Below are 17,795 nucleotides of genomic sequence, written 5' to 3'. Positions count from 1 at the left end.
TCTTTCCTTGTTGGGATTGTGTGATATTATTACACAGATCTCATGCAAGTTCCCACTTTGAAACTCATTAAGGACTAAGGATCTTCCTGACTTATGTATTTGCATCAGCGTCACTGAAACAGGATGAAACATGATTATCATTCAGGACTGGATGTGTAAACTTCAGCTCTTATATCTGAGTCAGAGAGAAAAAAGCAGCTCTGAGACTGTTCTCAAAGCAACAATGGTCACTCCAGCCCCCAACACAGAGGAGTTTCAGCGAGGGTGGTGGAGTCTTGGTCCCACACCATACTCAACTTCCCAGAACCAAACTCCCACACAGGCTCCAGCTGCCAGAGTTGCCCTCACATTCTCGGAGCTTGCACAGGCTTGTATTTGCATCTTAGAGAAGGGGACTTCTTAGTCCTCCCAGAGATTACCACCAAGGACATCCCCTCCTCACTTCATTTTGCTCCCATCCAACCTCTCCTGGCTTCTGCACCCAGTCCAACTGTTGTGTGGGTTAGGACATCAACAACTCCTTACAGCTAAGATGGTCCTGTTTTCTGTTATTTTCCCAGTCGGCTGTGGTGCTTTATGAATGAAGAAATGCCAGCTTTACGCTGACATTTTCAAGTTGGGTGTGCCCTAATCTCTTAAAACCCTTTTCTGCTTCGATCAACAGTGGTCATCTGTATCTTGTAGCTAAGAGCCCTGATGTGGAAATTTGTGCTAAGAGCAGTGGCAGGCAGCCTCTGCTCAGGAGGCATCAGGCTCTTCAAAGCATCCTGGCTCTTCTTCCTGCCACTGAGTAGGTGCATTTCTGTGCCCATTGGAACTTAGGTGCAGCCATGTGTCTTGTTTTGGCCAGTGATATCAGAATACATGACACTTGCAGACAAAAGTGTTCAGATCCAACATTTAGTCTGTTTCCTTAACTGATAAACTTTACCACTGAGAACAGTTTCAGGCCCACAGCAAACCTGTGAGGAGCCGTGTGTTCATCCCCACAGCCATCTCGCCTTCCGGTCTCTACAAGCAAGAGTAGGGCCCGAGCAGGCCCCAAGCACCCAATTACAAGGTCAAAGTATGAAGGTTAACCCCGTAAGTGAACAGAAACATTTGCTGCTTTATATCGAAAAGTATCAGAAATACGTGGGAACTGATCCTGGAACCGCTTGGCCGGAGGGAGAGATGCAATATCAGATTGGCTTCCATCTGGAATTAAGATCCAGTGGCCTAGGTGAGGGAACTAGAAAGGAATCAGTGATTTTCTCTGTTGGACCCAACCAAAAAGTGGAGTCCATGGAGGTCCATACTAAGGTAAGTGAAGCTTCTAGAAACCTGGAATAACAGAAAGGTAAGAAACCCCAATGGAGAGGTAGGCTTACTGGAGCCTTACCATGTTCTCTGCCTATCCACCCAACAGATGGTCTGGGGAGGATCCAGAAGACACACCTTTGCCACATGCAGGGCTCAGAGATCACGGAAAAGCAGCACGGCTGGAATGCTGGTGTGAGACCATAACTGAGCTCCCACGGTCAACACAGTCGTCACAACCAGACAGCAGAGAATACACAGCTGTTTTATTTCCACGCACCATGTATTCAGGGATCCTGTGACTGTCTGCCAGACTAGTGCAGTGAACTGGATAAGACAACCCACCAGGGTCTGGAGACCTCAATCTCTGCCCCCACCCAACCCAAGGTCTGGTGAACAGAAGACTCACTAGGACTGGTCACAGCCCCTCACTGAATTTCTAAACACGCATTAATTCAAGTCCTGGGGCCCCTGAAAAGGAGGGATGGCTGGCTGTGATCTTTCTGCTCAGCTTTGCCCAAAGGGCCAGTGTCAAAGGGAGACTACTACTGACCTTAAAACTGCCAGTACTTCACCAATAAAATGGGCTTATTCAAGAATAGCAGAGAATTGCAATTTGGGACACACAAGCTACAACAAAACCAGACAAGTCCAACAAAGAAAGGAGTGCTGTGTCGTGAGGAGGAAGTTAGAAGGGGCTGTCCTGATCCCAAGTCCGCCAGAGAAGAGTAGGAGTTCAGGTGAGGGCAGGTCCTCACTGGGAGTTGCTGGGGGAGTGGATTTCCCGTAGGAGATGCAGCATCCATCTTTGGCTATTGGGTATGTAGTCTCGATTCCCTCCTGTTGAGGATACTTCTGCTGGGGTGTGGAAGTGCCAATTCTTCCTGTAACTGACTCCAGGTGGCACAGTGCACGGGAGCTCCTCTTTCCCACCTCCTGACCACATTTTTGTGAGCTTTCCCCTTATTGCTTTCCATAGAACCACCTTTGTGACTGCCGGAACCCCAGTTCCTGGGCAGGAGGGGTCCTGGTTAAGGCACTCATCCACTTCCCTCCACCCGAGGAGGGTGGGTAGCTCTGAAACTGGGAACCACCACCATTTGGTTCTGGAAAGGTCTCGGACACTTGGCCCTTGGAAGTTTTCTCCCACAATGCTACACTCAGTTCTTCCACACTCAACAGGTGTCTATCAGGCCTTAGATCCACTCTGATTTTACCCTTTCTTCCCTACTGCCCATGTTCCTTCGTCCACTACAGGTCCTAGATGAGCTGTTTCTGTTGCCATCCGTCCCAGGACACATCACATGCTACGCTGCCCTACGCAACAGCAGCCCCCAGCTCTGGAGTGGTGGGGACTGGCTAGGCCTGGGAAAGTGGAGAAAGCGAATCAGGGCATTTTCAGTGTTAACACTAGGAGTTAGATTAATCTCCCACAACAACCCACAAATTAACTCGGAAATACGTTCTTAAACTTCTGAATGTGAAATTCCTAGAATTACCTCTTAACGATTTATCATGCTGCAGTGACAACATGCTTGGGGACACGGATTCCTTCAACCGGAAAACTTGCTTCACAGATCAGGCCATCAGTTCTGGTTGCTGTCCCAGATGCTCGCGGAGAGCCTGAACCTTGTTTCCAGACACCCAGTGTCGTTAGATCAAGCTTATCGGTCCCACCTAGACCTCTCATCAATACCAGAATCCTGTCTGGTGTTTCTTGGTCTAAGATGGGTGTCAGAGATCTCCCACTTCTGTTTGTGAGTGGGTTTCTAGGGGCAGCCTTGCAGCTCTGTCACTGGGGGCACAGAGTCCCCCCATTACACCATGATGCTCTTTGCCCTCCTCAGTGTGGCTCATCCTCACTTCCAGCACAGCCACACTGAGCCCTTCCCTCACTGGAGCTCAGTCAAAAGTTATCAAGGATTTACTGAAAAGTGATTCACCAGCCACGAAATCCACACCAGCCCTGCTGGTCTTGTGCATCTGCAGTGGTTCTGCTGCTGGCAGGTATGCGTGGATTTCCACCACCTCACTGGGCATCTTCCATAGCCTCGCTGAGTCCTAGCTTCTATCCCTCCTCATCTCCTGCCTTCTCCTGGACTGACACCCTCCCACCCACCCCGCCTCTCCCTTCCTCCCAGTGTAGTGTATACTGTGCCCATCTTCCAGGAGACAACTTCCCCCTCCCAGAAAATGTATTTATTTTAAAATGAGAGCAAGAGCAGAAAAAGCAAGATGGAGAGTAAGAGAATTTCAAACAGATTCCACACTGAGGATAGAGCCAGACATGGGGCTCGATCTGAGGATCCTGAGATCAGGACCTGAGCCAAAACCCACTTAACTGAGTCCCTCAAGGACCCCCCACCCCCAATCCAGCAGGCACCTGAACATTTTTCATGCACATGTTTACCTTAAGCTCTAATTCTTGCTCCTCTTACAAGTCAGCTCAGGATGATTCCCTCCCAGTCTCAGCCAAGGTCAGCTCCACCCTCTGCCAGTCCCATGAGGCCCATTCCACCTCTGCCTCAGGGTACAGCAGTTCTGAGTTTCCTCCCTTCCAGGTGAGTTTTGGACTGACATGGGCAGTTCCAAAGGCCATTCTTTCCCAGCTTATGCCACCACGGTGGGGAAGAAGGGCCAGTGACATGCCCTCCAGAGCCCTCGCAGCCTCCATTCTTCCCTCACCCTGCAAATGTCCGGGGAGCTTTACAACCTCCTAAGAGAAGGCTGGACCCCGGGCCCAGTCACAGCTTTCTGGGCTCTGGAGGATCCAGGCCTCCATTCTCAGCAGCATTCCTCCTTTGACACATACAAGCTGAGCCTTGAGAACCCACTGGCAAGGTGAGCCGACGGAGCCTCCTGCTGGCCAGGAGCTCCTGCTCAGTGTCCCAGGATGTGGGAGGGCAATCCCAGGTTAGGGGCATGGTCTGGGTACCTGGGCTGCAGGCCCTCATGCCAGGCCAGCTCGCTCCAGGTCCTGGGGAAGGATGCGGCCCTTCCTGTGAGCCTTCTCCAGGCGCTGCTCGGCCCGGGCCGCCTTTTTCTTGCGCAGGTTCTGCCGCCGCTTATCCTGCCGCCGCTGCATCTTCTCGACCACGTGGGCGGTACGCTTCTCCCACTTGCGCTTGCGCTGGGCACGCCGCTTCTCCTTGCGCTTCAGGGCCTCCTGCAGCAGGTGCTCATTGTCTCGGATGCGCACGCCCTCGGCCTTGTACAGCAGGTTGGTCCACTTCATCTTACTCTCGAGCTCCCGGGCCTTCCCTTCGTCCTGGTCCCGCAGCTCGTCCAGCCGAGCCTGCCGTGCCTGAAGGCGCTCCAGCAGCTGCCGGTAGTTCTTGCCCGTCAGCGGCGTCAGGTTCCCCTTCAGCTTCTGCCTCTTCTCCTTCCGGCGCTGGGCCTTGCTGCTGGCTTGCTCCTCAGTCACCTCCACCTCAGGAGCAAGGGTTGCAACCCCAGTGAATTACAGCTTTTCGGAACCTTTCCCATGAATGTTCCCGAGCACCCCTGTGGGCAGGCACTGCTGCCACTCCACTTTGCAGATAGGCAACCACAGGCTAGAACCACATGGCCAGCTGGGGGAAAGCCAGAGTCCCCATGCCCCTCACCTTGTTGAAGAGCAGCCCTGACTGTGCCTCCTCAGAGGGTGGCTCGTGAGGCTCATGGGGCGGCTCAGCAACCTCCGCAGCCTGTGCCACCTTCTCCTTTGCCCTCAGCTCCTTTCGCTTTCTCTTTTTCCGGTCCCGCTCCTGTTTCCTCCGCCGTCTCTTCTCCAAGGCGGCAGGAGACAGCTCCGCGTCACGGCCCTGGAGAGGAGGAAAGGAAGAACTCAAGCCTAAGGTCCTCCAACTTGGGGCCCCCGAATCTGGGATGAGGAATCAGGGCAGAAAAGCAGGTAGGAGATTGCTGTGCAGGACACAGTGCCCACTGACTTCAGTGCTCGCCTGTGAAACCATCTATTGCCCAGAATGCAAGGGACCCACAAATAAGAAACACAGCTTCCAGTTCCTAGGGACTTATACCACACTAGGACACTTTACAAGCATAGCGACTGTAACTTCCTAAAGCTCCAACAGATGACATATCCTGCATCATTCCATAGATGAAAAGCACAGGCTTAGCAAAGGCCACCAACTGGAATGTAGCATCAGGTCAGAATGACTCAGTGCCCGTGCTGACCACAGCAGCGTTCTGCTAGTGACATGTCTGACCTCTGCTCTCTCACTGATGGCCTTTTCTTCTGGAGGCAAACAAGAAAACCCTGGACCAAAGTGACCCAGACCTGTGTGTAGGAAGGCCAGGCCTGGAGCCTGGACTACCCCTTGGGAACCACCTCCTAGCTTGAGCCATGGCAGCACACAAAGAAGGTAGGGGACCATCCCCACTCAGCCAGAGGCTCAGGGGACATCCCCTGGGAAAAGGCAGGTGATGGCTGACCAGGAGGACTACACCACTAGCAGAAAAGGCCCAGGCTGGTTCAGGTCTGTGCTCCCCGTGGAGGTCTTCTCTCCAGCCCTCGCCTACCTCACAAGGCTGTCATGACACTTCTGGGGACCCAAGGGCTGCCTGGTGGGGTGTTCAGCAAAGGGAGCTTCCCACTTCCCAGGGAGAGGAGACTGAGCCTCTCTCCAAGGGCACAAGGAATCTGCAGCTCAGCACAGATCATACAAGGCGAGTAAACCTGGGAACAGAGGCCCCTGTGAGATGCCGCAACCACACCTTATCTCCTGCTGATCAAAGCTGCTAAGGCCCTGGCAGGACCCACTACAGGGGTGGCAGTGGCAGCTGAGGCCTCTGCCACCAGCCCCACAATGGCTGGCCGAGCTGGGAACCAACCCCACAGAGAGCAGCAAGGCACCTCTCCTCCAAACAGAGCACGGAAACCACCCTAATAAACCACACTGCTCCCCACAACCCAGAGGCCTCCCGGGTCACCTGATGCCGGGCCTCCTGAATTTTTTCATGTAGCCGCTGTCGTACAACCTCCAAGGCAAAGAGAGAGTCAGGCTCTGTAACCAGGGCATCTACAAGGAAGAAAATAGACAGCTGAGAAGACACCCCCTCCTTGCCTCCTGTCCCTCTTCCTAAGGCCCAGCTTCAAAGCCTGAACCTCCCACCACTACCACCACCAGGTGGCCACTCATAGACCTGCAGGGCAGATTCAGTAAGTTCTACTCCACCTTTTCAAGCTGGACTGGCCCCCAGGACAGCCTCCAGAACAGAACACCCCCCGTGTGGTATGACAAGGCACTTCCTATGGGACAAGCCAAACCCACCTCTCATTTCTTCCAACTTCTGCAACCTGGGTTTCCCTACATCTCCCCACAGGTCAGCTCTCACGAATTCCCTTCAGACATGTGCAGGCAGTGAAGTTCCTCAGGGAAAACTGCTCCAGGTCCTCAGGGGGACATGACCTTGCCCCTCACCAGACCCAGTTGCCAAATGGCCTGGAACCATCCACCCTCAGAGCCCCTGGGGTCTGTCCCTGGAAAGCTCACTCTCTGGGAAATCTCAAGCTACCCTAGTGCGCCTGGCACAGTGTTTTCTTATGATCAAGAGGACCACATTTTCACCTGATCTCAGCTGGCCCTGCCCGACATCCCCACCTGCTGGGGATCCTGTGGAGCTGAAGGCCTCTTCCTCCTTGGCTACTGCTGGCTTTCCAGCCCTGGAAGCTGGGGGAGACTTCTCCAGGGCCTGGGACTTAGGCTCCGCAGCCTTCTCCTCCCGCCTCTGGGATTTCTTCTGCGCCGTCTTCCTCTTCTTCTTGGGGGGCCCAGCAGCTTCAGAGCTTCGAGCTTTACTGGCTGAAATACAAAATTAGAAAAGGTTGCGGTCTCAAGTTTTGTGACCCGTTTAACTGGCCAAAAAAAAAAAAAAAAAAAAATCTTGTAAAAGCTCGAATCCCCAGAACAGGCTGCGAATGAATCAGGAAGGAGGACCCAGAAGCCCTTATCCATAGAGCTCAGACCCACACACCCTAGAAGACTGCCCACACATATCAAAACCCTGAAAAATCAACATCCACATGACCCAGCAGTCTGCTTGTGAGAATCCATCCGTGGTGTGCATGAAGCCGTGGCCTCAGGGATTTTTATTACAACGTTTTCTGAGAGAAAAACTAGGCAAACCCAAGAACACCTAAATACCCACCTACAAGAGCAGCGTAAGGCACTGCTACCTGACAAAGTGCTGAGCGCCCGTAAAAAAAGGACACCAGCTTGCGCTCTAACAGGTTAAGTAACATTTACGTTTAAGGATGCAAACGAGTACACAAAAAGCGTTTTCAAACGTAAAATACGCTTGTAGGAAAAATACAGACCTAAATGATCACCAACTGCTTAAATAACTCGCTTAGTTTCTGAACTCCGTCGATGGATTCCGTCCGCTTTTTGCGTGAAAACAGGAGTCCGTCCTCTCTCCCGCCCGGCCCCCCGCGCCCCGCTCCCGCCCAGGCAGCACCCACACGTCCCACCCCGGGGGGCAGCTCCCGTCCCACCTGCTCGCGGGCCGGCCTCCCTGCCAGCCCTGCGCCGCAAGCACCCCCGTCCCCGGCACGAGGCACCGTGTTCCCCGCTTCTCCCACCGCTGCCCGCCCCACGGGGTCCCCGCCTCGAGCCCCGCAGGAGCTGCCGGCCGGGAGCAGTCCGCGGCCACTCTCACCGTCCCTTGTAGGTGCCCCCAAGCAGGAGGCGGCGGGGCGGGGGGGCGTCCGGGCTGCCGCAGCCGGGGTAGCCCCCCCCGAAGCCCTCCCAGGCCCGACCGCGACCGCGGGCTGCGCGTTACCCGACGTGCGCTTCTGCGGCTCCAGGCTGGGCTGGGAGCAGATTTTCCTGGCCAGGCCCTGCAGGTAGGCGTCCTTGGCGAGCAGCGAAGACATGCCGGCGGGCCCCGAGACGCCACCAGGGTGCCGCGCCGCCCTCGCCCCTCCGGCCGCGCGGGAAGCCGCGCGTGCGCAGGCACCGCCGGCCGAGCGCCGAGCCGCCGGCGCGTGGCGCTCGACTAGTCCGGCCTGGCTCCGCCGGAAGAGGCGCACGGGGCCAGGCGCAAAGCATTCTGGGAGGGAGCCTGGGGGTCCCGCCCCTGCCCGCCGCGCTCCGCGCGGTGCCGCCTACGCAGTCGGCGCTCGGGACGCCGCGGCGACGGGACGAGCGGCTGCGCTTCCGGGGGCTCGGGTCCCGCGGAATCTGGCGAGGGCGTGTCGGCTCGTAGGGGACCGCGCGCCGGTGTCGTCAGCGGAGCGCCAGGGTGCGGCCGCGTGCTGAGCGCGGCGCGGCCAGGGCGAGTCGGAGGGTGCTCAGGGGGAAGGGTGGGAGGCGCCGGAGACACCCGTCCGTGCCCCGGCGCTGCCCTCGCCCTCCCCGCAGCGCCCCGAGGGTCGGGCGGGCCCCGCACGCCGGCGCCCTGCTGCGTGGCGGTGACGGGCTCCGACACCTTGGGAGCCTTTCGAGGGTCGCCTCGGAGACCGCGACGTTCGTGGAGGGGGGCCGGGGGCTCGGGCCTGGGTCACAGGGGCGCTGGGAGGTCACACCTGAAGCACGGCTTGACTTCGCGGCCCTAGCCTCTGCTGTGGGGTGACGCCTGGAGGAGAGGGTGGCCCCCTGTCTTCCCGCACGGTTCCAGTGCCCCAGCCCGACCTCTGGAGCAAACCCCTGGGCCAGAGCGCGCCCTCTCCGGCTGTCAGTTTCAGCCGGCAAAGCCAGGGGCGCCGAGGGACCGGGATGCGGGAAGGTCCAGGAATGCCGGGCCCTCTTTCAGGGCGACGCTGGTCCACGCCACAAGGCAGGCTTCCCCGTCCTGCGTCACCACCTCCAGGGAGGCCTTTGAGGCTTTGCTGAGGTCTTTGCTGGACGGGGTGACACGTGCCAGCAGAACTGCCGCGGGGAGGGAAAAGGAGTTCCAGGAGCAAATGTAGATTTATGGCCCTTATTAGGTTGCCTGGAGGGTCTAACCAGCTGATCCTACCTCCTCCCTGAAATCCTGTCCCCAGAGGACTCCAGGGACCCCAAAGGACAGGCCTTCCTCCTTCCCCCGTCTCTCCTCTGAGCCTCACTTGCTTTTTCTGTCAACTCAGTGCAGTGACCCCTTGCAGGGCCCCTGACCTGGTGCTGATGATTCCCCTGAATTCCACGTATCTCCATGGGTATGTAGAGAAGAGAGGTCTGCCCCCCCCCCCCCCCCCCGGGCCTCCTGCCACTGCCTCCCATGTCAGTTAAGGCCGCCATATGCTTGGAGGCACACAGGTCAGACCTGGAAGCCACCTTGCCTCCTCCTCTCATTCCCCACATCTAGTCCTTGAGCAAATCCTGTTGGCTCTCCCTTAAAAGTATATGCAGGGGGCGTCTGATTTTTAGTTTCAGCTCAGATCATGATCTCGGGGTCCGAAGATCTAATCCCACATCAGGCTACCTGCTCAGGGAGAAATCAGCTTCCTCTCTCTGCCCCTCCCCCTGCTCATGCAGTCTCTCTCCCTCTCTCTCTAAAACGAGTGAATAAGTTTTTTTTATAAAATAAAATAAAATTTTATTTTTAAATAAAAATAAAACCCCAAAAGTATATCTGGAACTGTATCTAGACCTAGCCCAGACCACCACCTTGATCCTGTTCTAGATTTCAAGAGACTGTAAGAAATAATAAGTAAATGCAATGCAAAATAAAAATAAGTATAAAAGAAAACAGCTGGAAAAAAAAAAAAACAGCTGGAGAACTGGGTAAGTTAGAATGTGTCATGATCCTAGAGGATATTATGGAGCAATTGGTCATTTTGGGCCTGATGCTGACATCGGGCCATGAAGAATGTTGGTCTTCTTAGGCAAGCTGGCAGGTATTTAGAGGTGAGGTGTTATGAGGCATGCAGCTGACGTTCAGGTGGTTTTTAGAAGTGAGAGCAAGTAAAGATGCAAAAGATGAATCCAGAAAAGTGTCTCTGTGGGTGTTCTTTATGCAACCTTTATGCCTTCGCCAGGAGTTTGGATGGTCTCAGAATAAAACACTTGGGATACAAAGGGTATGACTGAGGAGCACTAATGGTTTAGCGACATGGAGGCCACTGGGTACCTTAATACGTGTAGCTCCGCCAGAGTCCTGGAGACCAAACCTGCCGGAAGCAGGCTCAAGGGAGAGTTGAAAATGGTCCCTGAGTCCAGTGGGTTCTGCTTCCAGGGACATGGGCTGGAGAGGAGAAGGTGGCAAAGAGCTACCTTGCTTTAGGATGAGGAAAACCATTTCATCTTCCAATGGGAACAGTATACCGAGCCCAGGAGAGCGTCACACCGATGGTCCAGAGATCTTGCCCCTCAGGTGTTTAGAAAGTGAAAACAGTAGAAACCCCATCAGGTTTGGTCCAGTCCTTCCAGCCTTTTCCTCACAAGGGCTTCCACTGGATGCATTTCCTTTTAATTTGTTAGCAGCAATTAAGGTTTGTCGGAAAGAGATCACCTGTTTTCTCGACGGAAAAACAACTTCCCCAGGCCGCCCCAGAAAACCAGAGCCAGGGCCGGGCTCCATGTTCCCACCTGTGGGATGCCTCTGCCTGGCTATAGGGGGTGGGGGATCTGTGGGACCCAACATAACTGCCCTTGAGGCTGGATTGTGGGCTGTCCCCCCCCCCCCCATAGCCACCGAGAGAAGGCATGCCAGTAATGGCACAGGGTTGAAGTCCCAGTTCTGCTGGTGTTGGCACCGCAGCACCTGGCCTTGCACCCCCTGTGGGTGGAGTCCTGACTTCTGCTGCTGCATCTCCCAGCTGGGTGACTGCGGACACAACACTTCAACCCCTTCCCAGCCTGCGGCCACTCCTCCCAATAGTACAGGGGACTCCAGGGGCAGTGAGGGCTCGCTGGGACCACAGGTACAGGCACCTGGATCTTTTAATGTGAAGGAGAGGCAGCAGTTTTTCACTTGCCAGATATTCAAGACCTAGGTCCCAGGCAGTTCTAGGCAATGGCAATGCAGCCACAACCACAAACTGGCCAAGTCCCTGCTCACCCAGCTGTCCAGGCTGAGCCTGAAAGCTGCTCTCCCGACAGTCACTAGGAAACCAAGGGTGGTCCAAGAGACCAAGGACTAAGGAAGAAAGAGCCAACCAACACAAAAGGGCAGTGCTGCTTTTATTCAACGGTATCATCACAAAAGTACCGTAACATATACGGCAGAATTAGAAGGTCCCTGTCCTAGCTTCTGTGAGAAGGGCAGCATCCCTCTCCCTGTCACAGCCCCCACAGGGACAGTCCGCTTGTGTAGGGACCCTTGGGACAAGGCAACAGGTGGGGCTTTGCATGGGAGGCCTGCCCTAGACAGGGAGTCTGGAGTTGGCTGATACTGTCCACTCAGAGCACCAACTGCAGCTTTTAAAACAGCAGGACATCCTCCTGCCCCACTACTAGGGCCTCCCAGGACACACTGGCCGGGAAGCTTCTGCCCAGCAGGCCAGGAGGGCTGTGAACAGAGGTGACCACTCAGGTTGGTGGGCCACCTTGGCAACGGCCCTGGGGGGACTCATCCTCCCCAACACTCCTGGCAGGGGGCTGTCCCTGGGCTAAAGTCCCCAAGGAGGCAGGCCACCACGGCTCCCCAAGGGGAGGCAAGGCTGAAGGGGTCACCAGCCTTCCTAAGAACCTAGGGGCGTGGGGAAGGGAGCCCTGGGAGGCTCAGGCGTGCTCCGTGGGCCCGGGGCCACTGGCATGGGAGTGGACAGGGGCTGCAGCCTGCAGGGGGCCAGCGCTGGGCTCCGGGGACGCCAGCACGGGGGCCGAGAGGCCATCCGCAGAGTCTGTGTCCGGGTCCAGCCTCCAGTACGCTTCGCACAGAGGCAGGTCATTAGCTTCGCAAAGACTTGAGCTTTTCCACCACCAGAAACCCAGGGAGAGACAGGAGCAGGCAGGGCGGGGGCAGGGGCAGGGGAAGCAAGATAGAAGCAGAGTTAAGGAAACAGACCACACCCCAAACTTGCTTTCCCCTCCTCTGGGTTGGCCTGGCTGCGGGTGGGTAGGTGGGGCTGCCCTTGCCTCAGGGTCCAGGGTCCTCAAGGGGAGGCCCTTCCAGGACCAGCCACCAGCAGGCTGTGTGACCCTCCCAGCGGTCTCCTCCCGCTGACCAGCCAGGAGTGCTCCCCAACTGGGGGCCACAGGGCTGAGCCCACCGAGCTGCCACCTCCCACCCCAGCTCCAGATGCTCTTGCAGGCCCCGGACACCAGTGTCCAGAGCTCGCTAGGGTCTCTCCACAGTCACTATACTTCGCAAGGATCCCGAGAGCAGACCCGGTCTTCTTTTTGGATTCTCTGGCCAGCAGGGACTCTGCCTGAATGGGGTGACAGAACCAGAAGCCCTGGCATCCCCTTCTGCACCACTGGACCACCTGTGTGGCCTCCAGCAGGCCCAGAGGCCCCTTGAACTCAGTCTCCCCACCTCTAACATGGGGTTGCAAGTGTTGGCCTCCCTGGGCATGGGAGGAACCTGGGTGAGGATGCAGGTGAGGGGCGTGGCTCACTAGGGCCGTCAAGGGGTGGCTAGAGCACAGAGGTCCCACACCTATCTGACCTGCCCCTCATCCTACCCCACCCCTCACTCCCTCCTTTGCTCCTGCCCTGAGCACTTTGGGCCCAGAGTGGCATCCCAAGGAGAGCAGAGGGCAAGAGGCAGAGAAAGAGCAAGTCGTGAGCAGAGAGCAGGCGAGCGTGGACACGGGCATGCAGGGCATGGCAGTCTGTGTCGGGGGCTTTCGCGGAGGAGCACGCAGCCTGCCAGCTGTGACTCAGCTGAGCCCTGGCCTTACACAGGTCTTTACCATGAGGGAGGAACTCAGCCTCCCAAGGCACCGGGGGCAGCAAGGAACCCCTTTGAATGAACCAGAGACCAACAGGGCAGGACGTGGGAAGCCTGGCACTTGGGCCCCTGGGTTCCCTGCAGTCCTGTCCAAGTGACTTTGGGCAGGTCCCTCAGGCCACCCCTAACCCAGGCCGCAACGTCAAGAGGCAGGGCTGAAATGATGTCCGTAATCACTTAGTACACAAGCCCAGCCCCGGAGGCAGCAGGAAACAAACACAGGGACGTGAGGGTACTCTGCAAAATGCAGTGGGGCTGTGAGCCATGTCCCTGGTGACACAGACACCCCCCAACCCCCACCCCCAGGGACCCACCCAGGGCCCTTCTCTGAAGGCCTGGTGTGCATGAGGTGCTTCCATACGTCTACTGAGCTGATAGGCACCAGGCACCAAGGGTGGCCCCAGAATTTCTGAAAAGTCTAGAACCACTCCAGTTGGAAAGTGGCACTGTCCCTTCCCACAGAGGCCAAGATGGCCAGGGACAGTGAGGGCTGGTACTGAGTACAGGGCAGGGAAACCAAGGCCCAGACCACAGACCAGCCTGGAGCAGCTGGTCTCCGTGGGGCAGAAAGGAGCATCTGAAAGCCACCACAGGAGGAACAGGTTTGTCTGGGCAAGGGCACGCGGGCCACTGACTCTGTATGAATTGAGACTTGACTTGGGGACAGAGGTGCAAGGCCTCCTGGTCTCCAGCCTGTTCCCGCATGTAAATCACACCTGGACTCTGATTCCTCTGGACTCCTTGAGATCATACAACTCCAGTTTCAGGATTCAAGGTGGTGCACGTGGGCTGGGGAGACAGGTCTTGCCCGCTACCCCTGGGGCCCGGCGTGGGCCTAGTGTGTAGGAAGGCTCTGGTTTGCGAACCAGGCTGAGCTGAACAGGAACTCAGTAGTGCAGGCACTCCAGGCCCAGCTTTCAAAGCCATCCTCTGCTCTGGATCCCCCTTGCCCCACCACTGCAATGTGGGACCTGACATACACTGAAGGTTTGGTGATACCCAGTTGGAACTACATCCCTAGGCAACAACTAATGTCCTGCACATCCTGGACACGAACCCGGGCTGCCAAGAGAAGCTAGCCCAAGCCTGGCTGGAATGTTTAAATCTTGATAAAAAGCTAAGAAAAGCACACAGGCCCTGAGTGAGACAGTCAGCAGCCCCAGCAGGGAGGGATGCTGGCTCTGCACTCCCTTCTTGGGCTCAGCCCACCCATCCCCTGAAGTTCTGTGATTTTCATCCTGCTGCCCCGGGCCTGGTAGTCGGTGTAAATTGTCCATCAATCACTCTGACCACGAGCTCTGCTCTGAAACCAGAGCAGGCGTCTGTGCTGCCACGACCAGGAAGGGTTTGCAAAAACAGGGCCTTCGGGGCTGCAGGCCGGGCCCGGGCCCACAGGTGTGCTCTGCGCAGGGTCCAGCCCTATCTGTACCTGGACGAGTAATACTCCTCCTCCAGCTCGTACAGGTCGATGGAGATCTCGTCCCGCAGGGCGATGAGCTTCCGGTCACATTCCTCCTGCAGGGCTCGCAGCTGCTGGTTGCGCTGGTCGATGGCCTCATTCACCGATGGGAAGTCATTGAGGATGAGGAACTGCTTGAGGTCAGACACCAGCTTCATCAGGGATTCACCGGCTCGGACCTGCGGCCATCAGAACCAGGGCAGACGTGGGTGGGGAGCCACAGCGGCCCTGCCTCCATTTCCTTGTCTGTAAAGTGGGACTACAGCGATGACGGAGTCATTGTAGGAAATAAGAACTGAAAGTGAGCCACGGGGGACAGGGTCCATGGCACAGCCCTGACGGCATGACACGCTCCCCAGTCCCTCCCCTCACACTGGCTGCTGCTCCACGAGGCACTGACCTCCCATTCCAGGTTATGCAGGTACATGGCCTGCTTCTCAAAGCCTCAAACCCCAAGATAAAACTACTGTCCTGCTGAACTCCTGCCCCTGCGCTTCCTGGGGGCAGTGTGCAAGCCAGGCGGGCAGGATATCTCCGGGGCTTCTCCTATGCATCTTCACCTGTGGGCATTTTTTTTTTATATAATTTTTTTATTTATTTATGATAGTCACAGAGAGAGAGAGAGAGAGAGAGAGAGAGAGGCAGAGACACAGGCAGAGGGAGAAGCAGGCTCCATGCACTGGGAGCCCGACGTGGGATTCGATCCCGGGTCTCCAGGATCGCGCCCTGGGCCAAAGGCAGGCGCCAAACCGCTGCGCCACCCAGGGATCCCCTGTGGGCATTAATCTATGGCAACATTCGGCTGACGTGCCTGTTCTGTGACCTCAGAACAGATTAAAACCCACATCGTGTTTTGTTCGGCAATGTGCTTTTGCTCTCACAATGAATCTCCAGGAGCCTTCTCGTCAGCAAGACAGGATCAACCTCTTTCCAACCAGTGCACAGCACTCTCCGTGATGGATGCAGCGACAGTCAGCCACCCCTTGCACAGCTGCCAGGCAGCCCCCCGCCTGGGAGGAGTCTCCTGAGAAGTAGTTTGCCCCCCACCCAGGAAGCCCCAGTGGGACCATGAGGCTTGCACAGCTGGGGCTGTGCCCCCCACCTAGTGACTCACGATGTTGGCAGCTCGAACGTGCATCTCGTAATTATCCTGCTCGCCCTGAGTGGCTCTCGACACTTGTGTCTCGTCCTCGATCTGAAGGGCGAACAAAAAAGCCCAGAATTGGCAGGTGCCCCAGCCCGCAGGTCACTGGGCGGCTGCAGCACACCCACACCCGCTGCCTCTCATCCCCTTCGCCTTCTCTGCCAGGCCCTGTTGGCCAGACCTTGGACAGCCTTCAGCCTCATGCCTTCTAGTTCTGTTCTTAGGAGCTAAGGGGCACCTTCACCAGGAAGATGGGTGTCCATGTACCCTGACTGCGGTGCCACAGCCAAGGAGGTCTAGGTCTCTTTTAGAACCCTGTTCAGTATCAAACCAGGTCACTAACTCAGACGCTCGATAAATTACTGAACGCATGAAGGCTCGTCGTATCTCTTTTAAGCAACTATCTACCAAGTGCCTCCAGGGTGCTGGGCACCACGGTCAGCGCTTGACCGTCGTTACCTATCTCACAGGTTTGTCGCAGAAGCCTGGAGTGCCATCCTGGGTTTCCAGGGTGCAAACCTGAGTTAGGGACAGCACAGAGGGTGCACTCAAGGCATTTCCGACAGTAAACGGAGGAACCAGAAGCACTGCCTGGCCTGTCTCGTCCAAAGTGCAGGCTATTCAGGCTCCATCCAGCCCATCCATGGGGACAGGGCTTCCACAGGGGGCCTTGCCAGGCCGGGCTGGGGGCAGGGCACTTTAAAGTGAGGGAGTTGGACTTCCTGGGTTCAAATCCTGGCTCCGCTGGCTATTCGCAGAATGACCTTGGCGAATTACTAAGTCTGAGCCTCAGTTTCCACTTTTAAACACGGAGACAAGAAGTGCCTGCCCCACAGAGCTCTTGTGAAGGTTAAACGCATAATATACGCTAACCCTAGCCCTCACAACAGAGCACAGTGAACACATGCTTAATACAGGCTAGCTTTCTTCATCACGGGGCTACCCGGCCTTCTGAGGTCTACAGCGGCTCAAGATCCACCCGCACCTGGTGCAGCGCAGCCCCACAGGTTTGCCCGACCCCACCCAGACACCTGGAGGGGCCTTCCCAGCTTTTCTCCCTGATGGCACTTGGGCAAGGGGCGCCTTGGCCCGCATCAGGCTGCACGTAACCACTTTACACAAAGTCACCCAGTCACCAGAAGGACCTTAGGGTGCAGGGAAACCAAGGCACGGAGTCCACTCCCCCCCAGATCCATGCTGCTGGTAGCTGGTGCGGCACACGGAAGCCTGGCCATCTCACCGCAGCGGGTAACCAACCGGCTGGTTCGGTCACCGGGTGACCTGTTGCCTTGGGGTGGGGGGAACAAGGCCCTGGCCGCCTCGCTCACTGCTGCTCCGCACCACCGGCACGCAGACTCACCCCATCCCATCCCCGCCCCTGTCTCCTGTCTCCGAAGGGCAGGAGCCGGCCTGCCCGCCCCTACCTTGGCGGTCTTGATGATCTCGGTGAAGTTGTCCATGATGGACTTGACATCGTCCTTGAGCCGCTTGTTGTAGGACTGCAGCAGCGTCTCCTTGCTCTGCGGCAGGGCTCTCTGCTGGGCCATGGCCGGCCTCGGGCCTCGGGCGGCACCTGCGGGCCGGAGTCCGGCGTGAGCGGAGCCACCCCCAGCCGCCGCCCTCCGTGCCCCCGCCTCAGCAGAGACTCGGTCTCGGGAGCCCCGTCCCGGCCAGCACACAGTGCGGCCGTGGGCACACGGACGGGCCGGCGCCCTGGGCCAGCGAGCGCCGGCCGGAGGCCCGCAGACCCCGCCCGCGCCGCCCCGGGGCCCGCTCGCTCCGCACAGGCCGACCCCGCGCCCGCGCCCCGCGACCCACCCAACTCGCGGCCTGGGAGCCACTTGGCAGCGGGGCAGGGAGGGTCACACCCGAGAAGAGACGGCGACCCCGCCCCGACGCGCCGACGTCCCCACCTACTCCGCGGAGCCGGGTGAGCCGGCGGGACGCAGGCGGGAGGCGCGAGGCACACGAGCGCGCGCCCCTCCCCGGAAGTCCCGGCTTCCCGCCCGCTCACACCTGCCGCGGCCGCCGCGCTAGGCACCGCCTCCTGCGGGGGCGGGGTGAGTGGGTAGG

General features: G+C 57.4%; 2 protein-coding genes across 4 annotated transcripts; both read right to left on the bottom strand.

The window, feature by feature from the left end:
• Nucleotides 1–3,479: 3,479 nt before the first annotated feature.
• SURF6 (surfeit 6) lies at nucleotides 3,480–8,245 on the bottom strand. Its single transcript, XM_041726692.1, has 5 exons — nucleotides 8,083–8,245; nucleotides 6,903–7,103; nucleotides 6,232–6,320; nucleotides 4,905–5,102; nucleotides 3,480–4,729 (listed from the first exon to the last, which is right to left on the bottom strand). Exons 1-5 carry the CDS (start codon nucleotides 8,174–8,176, stop codon nucleotides 4,250–4,252), a joined length of 1,062 nt encoding a protein of 353 aa, XP_041582626.1. The 5' UTR covers nucleotides 8,177–8,245; the 3' UTR covers nucleotides 3,480–4,249.
• A 3,143-nt stretch (nucleotides 8,246–11,388) lies between these two features.
• Nucleotides 11,389–17,769, bottom strand: MED22 (mediator complex subunit 22). Of its 3 annotated transcripts, none has more exons than XM_041725925.1 (5): nucleotides 17,636–17,769; nucleotides 17,147–17,295; nucleotides 15,693–15,773; nucleotides 14,549–14,757; nucleotides 11,389–12,135 (listed from the first exon to the last, which is right to left on the bottom strand). In XM_041725925.1, the coding sequence occupies exons 2-5, from the start codon at nucleotides 17,267–17,269 to the stop codon at nucleotides 11,946–11,948; spliced, it is 603 nt and encodes a 200-aa protein (XP_041581859.1). In that variant the 5' UTR covers nucleotides 17,270–17,295; nucleotides 17,636–17,769; the 3' UTR covers nucleotides 11,389–11,945. The 3 variants fall into 3 exon arrangements, with proteins under 3 accessions (XP_041581859.1, XP_041581860.1, XP_041581858.1); XM_041725926.1 differs by having other exon boundaries at nucleotides 17,640–17,720; XM_041725924.1 differs by having other exon boundaries at nucleotides 17,541–17,698.
• Nucleotides 17,770–17,795: the final 26 nt, after the last annotated feature.

Source organism: Vulpes lagopus, chromosome 12 (assembly GCF_018345385.1).
Source record: "Vulpes lagopus strain Blue_001 chromosome 12, ASM1834538v1, whole genome shotgun sequence".
Taxonomy (NCBI): domain Eukaryota; kingdom Metazoa; phylum Chordata; class Mammalia; order Carnivora; family Canidae; genus Vulpes; species Vulpes lagopus.
The sequence above is the reverse complement of the archived record's forward strand: the minus strand, read 5'-3'. Positions and strand labels throughout refer to the sequence as shown.